Source organism: Epinephelus moara, chromosome 18 (genome assembly GCF_006386435.1).
Source record: "Epinephelus moara isolate mb chromosome 18, YSFRI_EMoa_1.0, whole genome shotgun sequence".
In the NCBI taxonomy this organism is placed as follows: Eukaryota; Metazoa; Chordata; class Actinopteri; order Perciformes; family Serranidae; genus Epinephelus; species Epinephelus moara.
In genome coordinates this window covers 23,828,439-23,845,240 of record NC_065523.1, presented here as the reverse complement: position 1 = coordinate 23,845,240, position 16,802 = coordinate 23,828,439, and the positions used below count along the sequence as shown (strand labels likewise).

The 16,802-nt window shown below is 43.8% G+C and overlaps 1 protein-coding gene across 1 annotated transcript in view; it reads right to left on the bottom strand.

Moving 5' to 3' along the window:
• The window catches only part of coro7 (coronin 7), a 156,335-nt gene that overhangs the window by 95,187 nt on the left and 44,346 nt on the right, over positions 1-16,802 (bottom strand). The window contains exons 8-9 of the mRNA XM_050069936.1: positions 11,038-11,121; positions 10,093-10,175 (exon numbers count right to left, since the gene is read on the bottom strand). Coding sequence (XP_049925893.1) covers positions 10,093-10,175; positions 11,038-11,121 — 167 coding nt within the window. The remainder of the gene's footprint in view (positions 1-10,092; positions 10,176-11,037; positions 11,122-16,802) is intronic.

Genomic DNA, 16,802 nt, shown 5'->3' with positions numbered 1-16,802 from the left:
GCTGCAGGGCGGGGGTGGGCGGGGTGCAGGGCAAAGGAAACCATCTACTAATGGGAAACACACTTCTCTCCATCGCTCAAATTGCTCTTTCTACCACAGCAGAGAGAGATGGCAGGCATCCAGGAGGTGACTGGCGTCCAGAAGCTAGGCATGATTTAAAAACGGGAGCTCTGCCGCGCCACGGTTCCTGATTCTCGTGAAAGGGACAATCATGAGTCTTATAAAACACATGCATGTGTTGAAAGAGGGTCGGGGAGGAAGGAACGGGGGGGATGCAAGAACCTATAAAACAGGAAGACAGTAAGACATGGTAGACAAATTGCACAAAGAAAGTACTAGGGGTGTAAATCACGATACGACATATCGATTCTTTGGACAATGCCATGATATTTGCTGATCAGAAAGTCTGCTATGATATGACTTTGAGTCGTTTCAGGGGCCTGCAATCGATATGAGACTTGTTTGAATGTTTAGGAAGGAAGTGTGCTTGGACGGAAATGGTAATCAAAACATCCCATGGTAATTTTAAAATAAAGGAGCATCTTGAAGAGGACGATATGTATCGATAATACTGGATTGTTGATCACTGAATCCCTAGAAAAGACCCAGTAAAGGAAATTAAAAGCAAAAATATGACATAGATACTAAAGCTAATTATCACAAATGGGGTACTAAGGCGGCATTGTGGGTTTTTTCAGAAGCAGCTCCTAGTTTGGAAGATCTCCTCGAACCTGCCATTGCAGTTCCTCCAGAAATAGCATCCCATTACACTGATACTTAATAGCAGAGTGTTTATTCATCTCCTATTGCATCCGTGTATTATGAATAATAGCCTATGCTGTTTCCACTTTTGACCCGCATCTTCTGCCAACCCAGCCTCCCTCACATCTCTATCAGACGCTCAGTTACTGGATATCTACCCTACAGTGCAGGGAGAGAAGTGCTGAAATGGACTTGGGATGGCCCACAGTAGTGTGAAGGCTTTTGGTCGGGTAAAGATTCCAAATGTTATTGCCAGTGCATTTTTAATAAAGGGGGGAAAAAAGACATTTTTTCCAGATGTTGGAGAAAAGCTATATCTGCAGCTGCAAGTGCAACCCTGCTGCTGTTTTCGTAAAGGATGGAAAGTGAAGTCTGACACTGTCTCAAACTCCAAAAACTGAGACAGATCGAGGATCCAGAGAGCCATCCAGTTTGGAGTCATTTGCGCAATTACCTTAACAGCATTAAGACGTGCTCAACTGCCACGTAATGCGGAGCAGCTTCCCTTGACGAATCATCTCCAGTTTAGTCTGCATGAAATTATCATCCAAACCATAAAAGAAAATAAAGGTGAATGGAAGAAGAGAAGGGGGGAGGTAGGAAGGAAGGAGGTAGCTGAAGGTGGGAGGGAGAGATTTTTTTTCTTTCTATTTTTCCTTCTGTGGCGAGTTCACACAAAAGGGTCCTTCTGATCCCTGGAGTGCTGAGCACATACCTGCGGGATGAAATCAAAACCCTCTGTGAATTATATTAAATATCCCCTGCCAAACGCTCCACATACTTCCATGTGTTTTTACCAGTTCTGAGAGGCTCCATTAGGCTTTGCTCTAAAAAAACCCCACTTAATTAGAATCCCAGACACCAGCACCTTCAAAAACTCAGCTCCCTTCTTCCATTTCATGTATGCAGAACAGAGAGAAAGGAAAGAGTGAGGAAAATAGGAATGGGGGGACAAAAGGTAACAGACAGAAGGTCTCTTAGGTGCCCAGATGAGGATAACAAAAGGATTCACTGAGGGATAGCGGCTATATTTTCACAGGTTAGTAGGGCTCTGGAATAAAAGGACATTTGGGCCCGATCCCAATACACCCCTTGCCCCTACCACTTAGCCCTCACCCCTCTGTTTTCTACGCACACATCTAGGGGTATGGTGCTCCAATTCTTGTTGGGACAGAGAGGTAGGGCAAAGTGTTAAGGCTACATGGTTTTAGTGGCACATTTTAAACCAAGCGTTATTAGAAATCATCATCAAGATGTCTGTACGAGCAACAAAAGAAACCCACAAATGTGTTTTCTTTAATCAAGATTTAAAAATGACTATACCATTGTATAATTTTTGTTGGCAGGCATTTCAAAGGTCCAACTCAAGGGCCAATTGTGGCCAGTGGACTGATTTTAAATGACCTGTGGCTTGTCTTTCAAAACATACTCGGCCAGCGGTTCCCAAGGTCCTTATTCATCAGTTTAAAATCAACACAGTTTAATACATTCAGTGTTATACTTGTGTTTGGCCACGTCGTCAAGCTAGTTTGCTGTCTCTGTCAAGTAGCTGTCCATTTGTCACTCAATCTACATCAAGAAACGGTGATTCAAAATAAAAGCTCTGTGCCAGATATTTAATGTACTTAAAAATAAAGTTGATTTTTACAAACTTGACACATTTGCGAGTCAATTGCGGTCCATTCAGAATGGACCTGAGACACACTTTTGGACCGTGACCCACCAGTTGGGAACCACTGTACTAGGCTATCTGTGGCCCGTCGCCCAAAATTGGTTAATCAAGCAAGTTAACTTTGCATTTTTCCCGTTCAACTCACAATGACAGCACTATCATACAGTTTGTAGACATGCACCAAGTAGGAACTACGTAGGCAGAACTAATGTGTTTTCATAAAGAGACAGCAAATAAGCAAATTAACTGATACCTAGCAACAGACATTTCCTGCTAGGTACAAGACATGGCCAAAGCAAAGAAGTGTAAAGTGGACAGCAAGGGCAGCCGCTTTCAGGGGCAATGAAAAGTTGAATAATTTTTCATTAAAAGATGAAACAAGCAACTGGCCCAAGGTATATTCATATTATCTAATTTGGCCCCCATTCAAAAAGTTTGGACATTCCTGAATGTCATTTCAATGTATTATGGTTCTTTCTAACTGGAATTACAAAAGACATCACAAGTATGCTGATGTCTCAGTAGCAATCTAGCTAGCTAGCTAACGTTACATTGCCAATGCTGATTTGTGCACAACAGTCCCGCATTTTGACATATTTCTATGAGGCATTTCCCCTATGATGGCGTATGACGCCCGAAATTTAAGACCACTTAAGTCTTACGTCCAGCAGTGAAATTGCTGCACTTGTTAACGCTCCTTTAATATCACTGCAGACTGGCAGGGTCAGGGTACCTTTTTATTTCATGGCTTGTTTGATCTATTGATACTGCAAGACTTCAGCTGTGAATGAATCACAGGGGTCTTGAGAACCACAAAAGGCTGCCTGTAGCCCACACAAGGAAAATCAACACAGCGGAAGACAGCATATTCGCAATGTCCAGCAACACTGGTCGCGTCTGTTTACATTAATATAAGTGACAAATCAGGGTCTTGAAGGGTTGTCCCATTTCATAGGGGAAGTTTTCAACCCCCCTGTTACTCTGCTCCGAGGAGCAAGGTGCCACTACAAAACGAGGGGTAGAGCTTAAAGTATGAAATAGGATTGGGCCTTGCTCTTTTGGCTGATCACAGGGCATGAAAAAGGAACAGATGACTTCTTTAGTGAGGTGTTTCGGAGCAGAAGAAGGTTGCCACATGGGCTTTCATGAAAAGCCCATCAAAGCTCATTGAGGGACGATATCTAAAAGAAAATAATTAAAAAAATGAGAGGGGATTTCAGAGCTCCCTCCTCCTCCTTTTTCATCCTCCTTTCCTGGTCAAACTCCCCCTCTGCTGAAATCACAAACTGAAACCCCAAATGACTAACAGATTCCAGACACCATGTTTCAACTGTCAGAACGCGGAGTTCAGGTTCTTTGACAGAGCATGTGCGGTCACATCTTTACCCTCCCCCCAAGGCCATCCTGGAGAGGGAGTGCTGCAGCTGAACTGTCGACTTGACCCTGAAGATCACCTGAGTATTGTAGTTTTGCCTTCACCTTGAACATGAATTGCTGAGCTGGACCCAAACAACACAGCTCTGTTTCACTCTTATAAAGTGAACTCTGAGAAAGGAGCGAGGTCAAACGATCGTTCAAACATTCTGTGGCGATTTCTTTTTTTTTGGTCTGGTTTGGTTAGCGGTGCTGCAGCTGCACCTAATCCCCACAGGAAAGCCTTCATCTGGGACTGATTTCAGAGTGCCTGGGTTGGGGTGGGAGAAAGGGGGGGACTGTTCTGTAAAAAGGCTGGTTCTCTTCTGGGGTGCAGGCCTCTTCTCAATCCATCTGATTAAAGGGAGTTTGGCTCAATTACACCCAATGACTGGGCCCTGCTCCCAGGCACGACCCTGGTAGGAAAACACACAGGAATAGATTGTGGAGAGTCAGTAGAGGGTGTGAGTACGTGCATCACACCTGGGGCACTTCCATGCGTCCACTGCAAAACTTCTGTCTCTCTTGACTAACAGCACAGTCTGTCAGCAGTTCTTGCCTCAGAGGGCGAGTTCTTTGTATAACCCGTGACTGGGTTGGGAAAACAGTGGGGTCGGCTCTCCGGGGACAGGCTTATGTCGTCTCCAATCGGCAGGATGGATACTGGCGGGCACTGGCTCAGAGAGATCTGTTTTAATCAGCCTCATGCCAGAAAAAAAAGTCAGAGCAGCCATGATAAGCAGCACTAGAAGATGCATATATGCCTACACGTGTCCACTTGTATGTGATCATGTGCTTGTGGAAAGGAGCAGAACATTGGTAGTGACTGAGGACAATTACAGGGGTGAAGGCCAGAAGTTTCGTCATGCTGAATTCTAACCAACTGACCCTCGGAGAACGCACTGTCAGCTTTATGACACGATTACAAGCTATTCTACAGGCACGCATCATCATGACTTTGCTGCGTTAACGCCAAGTGTGGTGAATTTGTGTGTGTAACTGCTGAAGCGGTGAAGAATGGATAATTATCATGACGTCTCAAGCATTTACACGGCAAGCTGGCTGCAATCGTGCCCAGTTGTAAAGTTCACTGATTGCAGCTGGCTTAAAGGCCCAATTAAACTCATTATTATAATTCGGGTTTATAGAAGGAAGCGTACGAGAGAGGGAGCGGTACACAGAGATCCGCGCTGTTCTCCGATGTCCACATCTGTATGGAAAACGGGCACGCAGTAATAGCTACCTCTGCACAGTTAAAAACACCCTTCTCAGGCTCATCACCCTCCATCCCTCAATTTTTCAGTCTCCATTTCAACCCCAACCAGAAAATAAACATTTCCCCCTTCCATTATTCTCCATCCAAATTATATTCCACCCACAACCCCATTTTACTGGCTCATGCTCCTGGGCCTCTTTATGTTGTGACACTCCAAAGAAAACAGTCCTACTGGATGTCGTGGACGAGCACAGCTAACCTGATACAAGCCAGCCTGCTGCTCCGATTACACACCATGTTTACCGCGGCCCTTTTAATTAAAAACAGGCAAGAAAAAAAAAAAGAACAAATCCATCTTTATATGCACCTCAGGCCTAAAATGACAGGGAGGAAATGCCCCACTCTGGATGTTTGACTTTGAGCTTCCTCAGCTGGAATGGTTCAATCTATCAAGTGCAGAGAAAAATGGAGACAAGGCCTCCTTTTGATTATTGCGCATTGTCTTTGTCATAGCAGCTTCGTTATGCATAAGAGACATGCACTGAGGCAATGCTGAACTAAAACAAAATTATCCACAGAAAGCCCACCATGATAACAAAGCAGAAACAAACCATTAAACCCTGAAGGCCAAAGGGAACTTGAGGAAAGCCTAATGCTGAAAGCTGAGTGAGACTAAATTGCGAAGTGAGATACTGGATAAATAGTGTCTAAAATGAGTGTAAGGAGGCCAGACGCACGCCTCTATCCTTCAGTCGCATTTTAAAACACTGATTAAAAAAAAGAGAAAACGATACAGTAAGACTGAGTAAACAGCAAGCAATAACAAACATTTTGACCTTGCCCATTACGTAGAAACAGGCCAGCTATTTCTGTTATCAGCATTTGCTGATTGCACACAACGTCTAAGAGCTATTTAGCTTCATAAAGCGTTTGGCTGGCGCTGAGATGGATATGACTAAATAAGAAGTAGTGATTACATTTTCCCCTCAATTTAACTCCTGAAGCCTTGTTTGTTTTTGACAGCGTTCTGGATGTTTCTCACTGTGGAGATTAGCAGACAAGAATGGAGCCTCGGCCAGTAAATGCAGCTTTGGTCAAAAGCCCAGACGGGACCTTGGTCAAAGTTGCAGCTACATTTAAACGGGGCAAGAAGCTAGGAGACGGGTGAAGGACAAAGAACGTGATGTGGGGAGGGGAATGAAAAAGTGTTCATAGACATAAAGAGTCCTTTCAAGACCTTTTTTGACACAGGCCAAACTTTAAAAACGACTTATTGGAAATGGGGAAAAAACTGAAGTTGTTGCACAAAGCGTAAAGCTCCTTTTATGCATGCAGTCGAACCCTGAAATGTTCAGGAACCTTTCCTGCATGAGGTCACGTGTGAATGGGAGCAGGGATTGATATTCAGAGAAATCTGACCTGCAATTTTCCCACTTCAAAACCTAAGCCCCTCTCACACATGCATTGCAACCCTGAACTTATCTAGACATTACTCTGGGGAGCTGTATGAGGGAACACAAATATCTGGATCACCTGAACCACACATTCAGCGTACCTTTCCCGTCCAACTCCGGAGTACAATGTGTGTGTAATGTCCGGCTGAGCCCAGGTGTGAATAGTGCAGGTCACTGTCTAGAGAATTCACAGCGAGCAAGTGGGCTGGTTGATGACATTTCTAACATGCAACCAGCACAAATAAGGAAGAATACAAACATCCGAGGAAAGACGAAGAGGGGTTATTTACACAAAGACGCCAAAGAAAATGTCAAACTGGAGAGATTTGAGAATTTCTATCGGAAAGGACCAACGCCAAAATCATCAGAAAATTCAAGAAACGGCAAGAGACTGTGTTGTCTATGACCAAATTACAAACCAGCTACATAAACAAAACACTGCAATGTCCGCAGCATATCTTTTTCTTTGCAGCTCTAGTAACATTTTTGAAAGAATCTTTTCAAAATACCCTTACAGCTGCGTTGTGAATGAAAACAGAAACATTACAGGGCACCCATAAGCACATAAAGGGTTACGTCAATCTGACAAAACACACACGTGGAGCTAGCAAACAAAATTTGAATCTGCAACTTGTTCACACCTCAGCATTTACACCACTGCTTTTGCAGGTGAACTGGTAACTGAGGCCCTGTTTAGACAACAAAGGTTTCTCTAAAAACGGAAAAGTTTGTCCTTTGCGTTTTAAAAAACTTCTGCGTTTATATGACGACGTTATTGAAACGATCCCCATTCACACTTCGACTTTGTGGAGGAGGAATTTGATTTTGCAGAGTTTGATGGCCGCCCTTATTTATTTGAGGCAGAATACACTGACGAAGAGCTTCATAAAATTGAAGAAGGGAGGAGGAGAGAGAGAGAGGCGCAACAGGTAGAGGACAAGAGAGGAGGAATGGCTGCTGCAAGGCTGCGTAGCTCTGGAGATTGGTGGTGTACCTGTGAATGCTGTGCCCCAGTGCCCACAGAAGAGGAATGCCACTGTTGCAAGGAATGGGACCGGTTGCAGCCTTATTTTCAAGGTCTGGATGTGACCGAGGACGAGACACCTCCACCTGGAGTAGTATCCAGCTGGGCTTTATCTAGAGCTCGTGAGATATATTTCGGCCGTGCTTTGGAAAGCAGAGCTAAAGGGGTAAACAAACACGGCAGCACACCGGTAAGGTAAGACAACACGTTTACATGTCGTTTTCTATATGTTCTCTGACATTTATCCTAACGATATGAGGCGGTCTTTGTGGAAAAAAAGCTTGTTTAGTGGACTAACTTTGCACTTGAAGTATGCCCGTTCACTTACGTTTTAACAGGTCTGACGCTACTATGCACCCCGGCTGTATCTAGGCTAACGGCTAACATGCTAACTATTATTTTTATGTCACTAGTCACTTGAAACAAATTTAGGACGATAGGAGACAGGTTGAAATAAACCGAAATTTCCCTTTAAATGGAGGTGAACGAGAGGCAAATATTTGCCAGTGTAAATTTCGCTCATGTGTGACTACTCCTGGGGGAATGAAGATGAGCTAGGAGAGACAAAGCTGAAGGAAATTTGTGGCAAAGCAGATGAAATAAGAAGGAAGGGGAGAAGCCAGAATGGCAGTAAAGGGCAAGGTCTCATCTGTCATTTGATTGCCTACCTGGTTTATATCAGTGCTGGTCTGCAGGCATCTGGAGGGGATGTGGCCTTGGGAGTGATAGCTCTCTGACACACCATCCCAGCATATGATAGCATGATTAAAGTGATTTAATACAGGACATAGTGCAGATGGGCCAGCACACACCCCAGCAATTATGTTCAATAAAAAAAGAATCACAGTATATCGAATTAACTGGTATGAAAACACAGGAAACCAAAGGACTTTTCTCAAATTCAAAGCTAATTAAATGTATCTAATAAATCCAATATGGTTGGCTCTCCTGCTGATTCAAGAAAGTGTGGACAGACACTTAGAAAAACCAGACGGTGGCTGAGTGAGAAGGCATCAGGAACGCTCAACAGCTTGTCACCATATGAGCAGGACACTTTGGTAGAAATCCTCACATTGCTGGTACATTCTCTTCAAGTTGCGCCATCATCACAACCACAAAGCAGCGGCTACAGACGCTGAGTAAACGTCAACATTCCTCTGTCTATGAGCAGAGACACCAGGGAGACAAACCTTGTAATAAAATTAACTAATTAACACTATCCTCTGTGGTTTCAGCAGACGCACAGTTCCTGATGTGTTCTGAGGGGATTTTCTGGGCTTTTTACTAGTGTGAATATCACAAACATATTAGCTTTGGTAATAAGACGGAAAAAAAATGTGGCATCAGTGGCATCAGATATCCTCCATTTCCATGAAAAGTATGCTGGCACCAAACCATGCGATGGATTCCAAAGAGGCACTCAGACAGGCAACTATCTGTCTCACTCAAATGAAGGAGGAAGTGGAGGAAATGGAGATGAGTGGCGAGCACGAGGGCAGAGGGAGGAGGAGGGAGAGTCGAGGTTGTTATTTAGGACCCTGCTGTGTCAACTCCGAAACGTCTATCACACACACACAGATTCCAAAGGGAGGGAAAAAATATTACATTCCTCAGAGGCTGCTTTGCTGTGGCAATCTTGGGCTAAAAAAAACCTGCTCATACTATTTACATGAATTTATACTGTACTGTATATCTCCACACTTTCTGGGCCTTGCTGCAACTAAACAGGGGCCCATACATTCTCTACCTGTGCCAAAGAACAGATGTGGAATCTGTGCTGCTCTGAAGAGCTACCTCTCTGCCTTTTTAAAGTAATAAGAATGATAATAAATTTATTTAATCCACCACAGTGTGCTGAATCGCCTGGCAGAGTCCGGTGGGCTTTAGTCTGGAATGACTTGGCCCACAAACCTGTTTATAATAGCACTCAAATGCATGAGTTGGATCTGACAAAGGAACACTCACTCCCGCCCTTTCTCTCCTCTCTCTTTCCTCCTCCATCCTTCCATTCCTCTCCTCTCTGGAGCCCGGCCACGCTCCCGCTCTCCTCAGGTCCTCCGCAGCCGTGTTTGGAAAAATAAACGAAGCGATTTGGGGAAGGTCAGGAGCAGAAAGTGACAAAGCGGTGAGCTGAAAAGAGACGTGTTGATGTGTGTGTGTGTGCTGCTGTTGCCTGACCCTTCGCAGTGATCATGGATGGAGGGACACAGAGAGAGGAGAGGCGACTCTGTGTGTGGCTCTGACCCAGGAAATGGCAAGAATGTTAGGGACAGTGTCAGAGCCCTGGGAGGTCTGCACGCCCGTCCAGCTTCACAATGTGCGTTACATACATCGTTCCATATACAGTATGCAAATGACCCACACCAACATCCACATACCACACACATAAACTGTATGCCAAGTATGTCACATCACACGCACACAGTCCCACTTTGTGCTGTAACACATGACCTCTGGCCGTCTCACTGACAGACATTAAAGCGCAACACGGTCAGTGTCACAACTGCGTCAGTTATGGGGGTCAGGGGTTGCGCACTGATGCAGTACTCACCCGCTGGAAGTGCCGAGTGATGCCGAGCTGACCGAAGAGCTCAGCTTCCTGCTGTCCCAAAGCCTCACCTCCCGATTACGCATCTATACACACAACGACGTGATAAGTTAAGTGCTGTAAACACAAACATTCAGACCAGCAGATGAGGTGAAAGAAACTTAATGAGACACATTAGGGATATACCAGTAAGTTACTGTTGCAATATACTGCACTGATTGCTATTTTTGAGGTGGGCTTTTTGCTTTTCGTGGGCTGAAAAAGTAATTTCAGACACATCCAGTGACTTTGCATTGATAACACTTACAAGGCTAAAGGCTTAAAGGGATAGTTCAGATGGTTTGAAGTGGGGTTGTATGAGCAACTTATCCATAGTCATGTCATACAGCAGATGGCAGTCAGCTCATAATGAGTTTGGAGAAGCAGGCAGGAGTACTGCCACAAAAGCTAAGCAATGTACTGCTGTGGATGGGGGTAGCAACGAATAACAAAAAAAAGTCGCACATAAAAAGTCCATAACAGCTTCATGTATACGCTATATTAAGAATATTTTCACTGCTTTACCTTGCCTCGAATAAAGGAGCTGCTGGGTCCGCTGTCCCAATCAGTTAGTTAGTTTATGTTACTGTGTGACTTTGGTAAGTCCAAACAAATGCTTTTAAATGCCAAAGTCACACAATAACACTAAACTTACTAACTGATCGAGGCAGCAATAGGCCAGCAGGTCCTGTGTTTAGCAATGTAAAAAACAGTTTTTCTCAATGGAGTGTGGCTTTGAAGAGAGCGATATAACAGCATCAGTTTCCGATTGGAAATCCCTGTCTGATGGCAAGGTAAAGCAGTGAGAATATAGCACACACTTAAACTGATATTGATTTTTTTAGCGTGTACACAGCAGTACATTGCTTAGCCAATGTGGCAATGCAAGATGTACAAACAGTTTCTTACCATATCAAAGCCAGTGGTGAGTAAAAAGTCATCTTTGGCCCACAGGATGCGTGAATCCTTGTTGTTGGGAAGACTCTTGGCACTCTGCGGGACAGACAATATACATTTTAAATCAGACGGCAAAATAAGACAAATCAAATACTTCTTACTTGACGTCTTGATTCTAGCTTATTGAGGTCAATGTCTCTATGATGAACCCCAACTTTAAACATAACCTTGAGGTTCAGTTCGAGATAACAAGGTGGGTGATGAGTGAATGATTTGCAGGAAAGAGAAAAAGATAGAGAAAAGGAAGGAAGACAGACAGGACTATTCACTGGAACCTCTGACAGATCCCTGTGGTTGGACAGAACAGGACTTGTCCCATGAAAGGGGCGCTTGTTATTGTTGATGTAGCAGACAAGGTGACTTCTGCCCCGAGTGCAGCTTAGATTACCAACCTGTGACTCTGTCTCTGAGTGCGCGTGTTCATGGTACTGAGACTGTGTTACGCTGTTTCCATGGGGAATTTGTGTCAAAACAGCGCTGCCACACTGGGTTCAGCTGGTGGTCTTCAAATGCAACTGACACATGTTGTCAGAGGTAAAATTCAGAGACAACTGCAGGCGTTGAAATGCAGGAATGTGCGTTTATATAAAGAGAAAGCATAAAAAAGGAGCAAGAGAAAAGTGGAAGGAGGCATGTAAGTCAGGTAATGTGCTGGATTTTGTACACATTGTACTCAACACTGTGCCGCTATTGAATCAAGTCAAAGACACACTGTAATTATGAGGGTGAGCACAAAAGAAGACACAAGATGCACAAGGCTGGAGTGTCATTTAACAACTTAAAACTGTGCTTTTTGAGTACCAGGGGCTTTAAAAGGCCCACATCATGCTTTTTAGAGCTTAACTGTTATGTCTACTTGTGATGTCAGTCAGTCAGTGAGTCTCTTGGTATTCAGTTTTTCCCACAAAATTAGAATCTATGTGTGGCCGTAGCTGACGATGGGAGGGGAGGTTTCTGTGGGTTTTTTTATTGTGTGTGTGTTCTTTGTGTCATTCTGTGTCCCCTCTATGAATTCGGAGGTTTTTGCGGATCCCTGAACATAGCCCAGGCGATGCTCTTCAAGAATTTTTTTCTTGGTTTGTTGAGTTTGAGTCGCAGTCAATCACTTTGTGGTCAGATCGATCAGATCCATGGAATAGAGGAGCAACTGCTGCAGAGGCGAGTTTAGTGGTGTAGTGGTAGTTGATGAGGTGGGTGTACTACTAAGTAGATAGGTAGGATACCGATGAGAAAGTGGGCATACTCTCCTATATATTACAATGGCTGTTTAGCTGATAGGTGGGTATACTGTCACTGGATAGAAAAAGAAGTGGGTATACCCCGTATACCTGAGTATACCCTCCACTACACCACTGGGCGAGTTCAAGCAAAAGTTTAGACCCAGCGTTTTACCATGGGGTGCCCAAGTTTCGTGGGAACGTGGCAAAATTCCTCTGAAGTAGGTTGGAAAAATGATAGACAACGCTAAATGAGAGTGCTGTTGTTCTAAGAAATAGAGAGTTGCGCCTCGAGAGTGTGGAGCTTTGAGTAACCAAACAGGACATATATTCCAAAAGCGCTCCTAATGAATGGTCCAGCTCCAAAAATAGAAAATCAGTATGTGGCAGCAAAAGCTGATATCATGGCGGGCCACCACAATAAATGTATAAGTGGAAAACCCTTTTATCTGTGAACTAATACTACAGTTAAACTGAGCTTTAAGTCGTGAAGGTCAGCGATGGAGTTCCCATTGCCTGATATCAGGCACTCTTTTTCCATCTTCAGTCTGACATTGCGTCCACTCTAGATGTCCTCCATGGGGGAGGGGGGTTTAATTTTCCCAAACCACTCACTAAAGACCAATGTATCCACCTGAATGTAACACCACTTTAAGTCCACATTGATGTACCCAATGCCAACATACTTGTTTTGCCAGGTTTTTAAGAGTGGAGCAAAGTAAAAATAAACTACAATGTCTGGCGATATTGAGAAGACATGTCAATTTAGAGCAGCCTCAATAGCAATAGCGGTCGACAATGTTGTTATTACTCCTCATCAGTTCCGCCACTTGAAAATTGCATAAGGCCCGTGGCGCTGATTGGCGAATCATTAGTCCCCTTGCGTCGCTCATTGGATCATTTTTTATTTTCACAAAGAAATCCATGCTTTATGTCACAATGCCAGGCGAATCAGTCATCTCAGTGCAGTTGCCGAATTCCAAGGTCTGGACCCAGGCAAAAGTTTCCATGAAACAGGAGCCATGAGCCCTTCAGCCCACTGTGTCTCCTAAAATTACTGTTGTCATTTTTATGGCCACACTAACCCTGAGGAGCGTGGCTGGACGTCTGTGCATGGCAAGAGGACAGAGGCTTATTTTCTAACACGCTTAACACTCACAACCTTTTGACAGAGTGTGCCGCCTCATTCTTGTGTCACTGTTAAATGACCGCAGATGACAAATTGTAAAAACAAATGGGGAGAACTTGAGCTGCCATGTTGCACCCCTGAACAGGAGGTAGGTTACAGGGTGACACGGCTCTGCACTGCATGACTATGTTTGAGCCCAGTGGGCCGAATCTACAACTGAAGCGACAAACTGGACAAACAGGAATGAACGCAGAAATATTAAATCCAGCTTGAGCACATAGAGCGACACACACATGTGGGCCATATCAATTCTAAATCAAACCCCACTTCCTTTCCTCTCCTAACTGACGTCACTCTCGCCACACGCCTGGCCAAGCGGTTTGAGGATCTGCCGAAAGGGAGAAACGGAGGTTCTGGTTAAATTTCTTTTAAACGGTTTAAATCAAACATGTCATCGCCATTTGCTCTCTCCAAATCCTCTTCAGGGTGCTTTTTACTTTGGAACGTGCAGACAGTAAATGACACACACATGTTTGCACGGTGCAGCAGGAGTTCTGGTGGCAGAAGAAAATGGAAGATAGGGGTGGTCATCGTTTTACTGATATCAGTGAATGGGAATTTACAAGTTGACTCCCTTCCCCATGGAAGCACTGTAATTGCATTTTATCTTGAACAGCATATAGACATGAAGCAGACACACTGTATCACGGGAGAAGGAGTGCTGTTGTGCTGTATATCATCACAGGTCGAGTTTTATACAAAAGTTCTATAAGTACCATTTATTAGTCAACAGTTAGACTTGAAAACAGATTCTGATTTGTTTGTTTATCTAATTATTTATTTGCCTCTACCAACACAAATAGTTCAGCGACTGATGGGACTGAACTTTTGCCTAGCAACACATAAACAATCCCGCACATTAGCATTAGCAAGCTACCATATATGCATAAAGCCTGATTCATGGTAGGGCGCTGGACCATTTAGGAATGTCGTTGAACAGAAATTCAACCGTCACCTGTCTTTTTCAACTTCAGCAAATGGTTGTAGTCGTCTCCATAATAACTTCCTGCCAAGACCCCCCGCCTATTTCTGTCAAGTTAAGTAAGTGTAATCTGCACAGACAGCTGTTGAAATCAAACAAATATCCTGCTGTACGTTGATTGATCAGCTTCCAGTCTGTCTATGAGCGGCAGATTCCCCCGACTCCCAACGGTGGGCTGGGAAATAAAATCAATTAACCAATAAATACAAACTCTCTTGATTTCTTCCCGTGGCACAGACATGTAGCATGTGTTTGTTCAGTACATGTCTCCTGTCAGACGGCTGCTTCTGTGGTCGGAGACGCAAAATGGCAGGGGCGTAAATCACAAGTATCACGATGCAATATTGTACCAATTCTTTGGACAACAACACGATATTTGCTGATATTCCAAAGTCAAAAGTCTAACTTTTTTTTCCTAGGCTGATCACCATTTTCTGCCCGATCGGCCTGAAAGATTGGGCAATAGGTGTGCTTGGATGGAAATTGTGACACAGATGTGCCATGGGAATCTGAAAGATGACCATATGTATCAGTGTCTTCTCTTTGCATTGATTATGTTGGATTGTTGATCACTGAATCTATATACTGATCCAGATTAATATATTGTACACCCCTACTGAATGCAGGTTGGAGTCTTCTTCTGGCGTATGTCCTTAGACCTTCAGCTCCGTTGAGGCAAGTCGTTCCAGTGTTTCATCGTCCAGGTCAATTAGGCCACATTCGCCATTCGGTAGCAGGTGTTTGGGGCAGCTGGTTATTATGTGTTCCACAAAAGAGATGTCAAAGTCGATGTGAATTGAAACTAGTATCTCCAAGGCGATCTTATTTAACTTAAATGTTATTTCTATACATTAGATAATGACAAACCATTACTGTAATCAACAGTTTAGGAAAGTCCAAGTGATGTTGTTCTGTATATCGGCACTTATGAAAAGCCTCTTGTTCAATCAGATCACTTAGTTGAAACTAACTGTTGTACAAAAATACATGAGGTACTGATTTTAGGATGAATCACTCTTGATCAGCAAGTGCTCGGAGTGACTAAGCAAAGGCAGCATCTCAAAAATCATGTCCTGCCCTGGTTGACCGGCAACCTTACTGCAATAACAAGACCCCAGGAAGTGACTGTGTCCAGCTGATGTTTGCCAAGTAATAGATACAACATGTTATTCCCCAGAAAACATTACACTGCCAATTTCACAGTTTTGTTTCTGTGGAATTTAAAAAAAACAAGATAGGAGTAACTTAGTGACCTTCAGAAGTGTTAGTAGGCTCATTTTTGAAGTTGGATAAAGTGGATATAGATCTTCTCTTCCACATTTTGAGCTGAAAGCATTGGAAACTAAATTCTTTCCAAAAATGTATGACTTTTCAGCTAAATGTAAAGCTCAGGCCAAGACTCCTGTGCTGCAAACATCTCTGTCAGTGAAGCAGTATAAACCATAAACCATAAGCGGCCGGCTGAATGTGTGCTACAAGGCCACACACCGGTGGTTCAATCCGAATTTACTGTTCTCAGCTATGAGGGGACTTGACATGGTTACATATGTTGAGAGCACATGCCGACATCAAATCACAGATTTAAAAAGGAAATTCTCAGATGTGCACTTCTGCACCTCTCTCAGGGATGATATGTCTTTGTCTATACCAGCGTTTTATGTGACACCATCTATATGCAATACAGATGTTTTCTGGCTCCCGGTGTGCTCCCAAATAGCTTTATCCACTAAGAGGGATTAGAAAACGCTCTACTGACCTAGCTCTTAAACACATTTCTGAAGTTATGCTACCAGACCACTGACAGAGTTGATAATAAGTCCTGGATTGAATAAACACTTAAGTCGTGACTGGAGATCATTTTTCAGCCCGCAGTCAGCCGGTATGCGCCGTGCAGGTAACTGAACTCATATATGCCTTGATAAGTCCCTACAAGTGAGTCAGTTGAAAAATAGCCCAGATGTATGAGAGAGGTCCAGAGTAAACTAAGACCTCCAAAAAAGCGATAGATCAGAAAAGAGCGGGGGAAGGAGAAAGGCTAAAGCCAGCACGGTATAAACAGACACGAAGATAATTCATTGCCATTGAGCTGTTCATCAGCGGCACCACTGGCCGATTTCCTTCCAGGGGCAAGACAATGCAGAGTTGGTACTCTGACCAAACTAGGAACGAGTTGAGCTCTGACTATTTTAATCTGCTCGGGGTCTGTTTGACACTGGAACTGCTTTTAAGAGCAACATGTGGCGTCTGATTCATACTTCTGGCTGCCAGCAGGAGATTCCAATTGTGTGTTCATATTTCATGCACAAGTAAACAGCACAAATTCTGCATC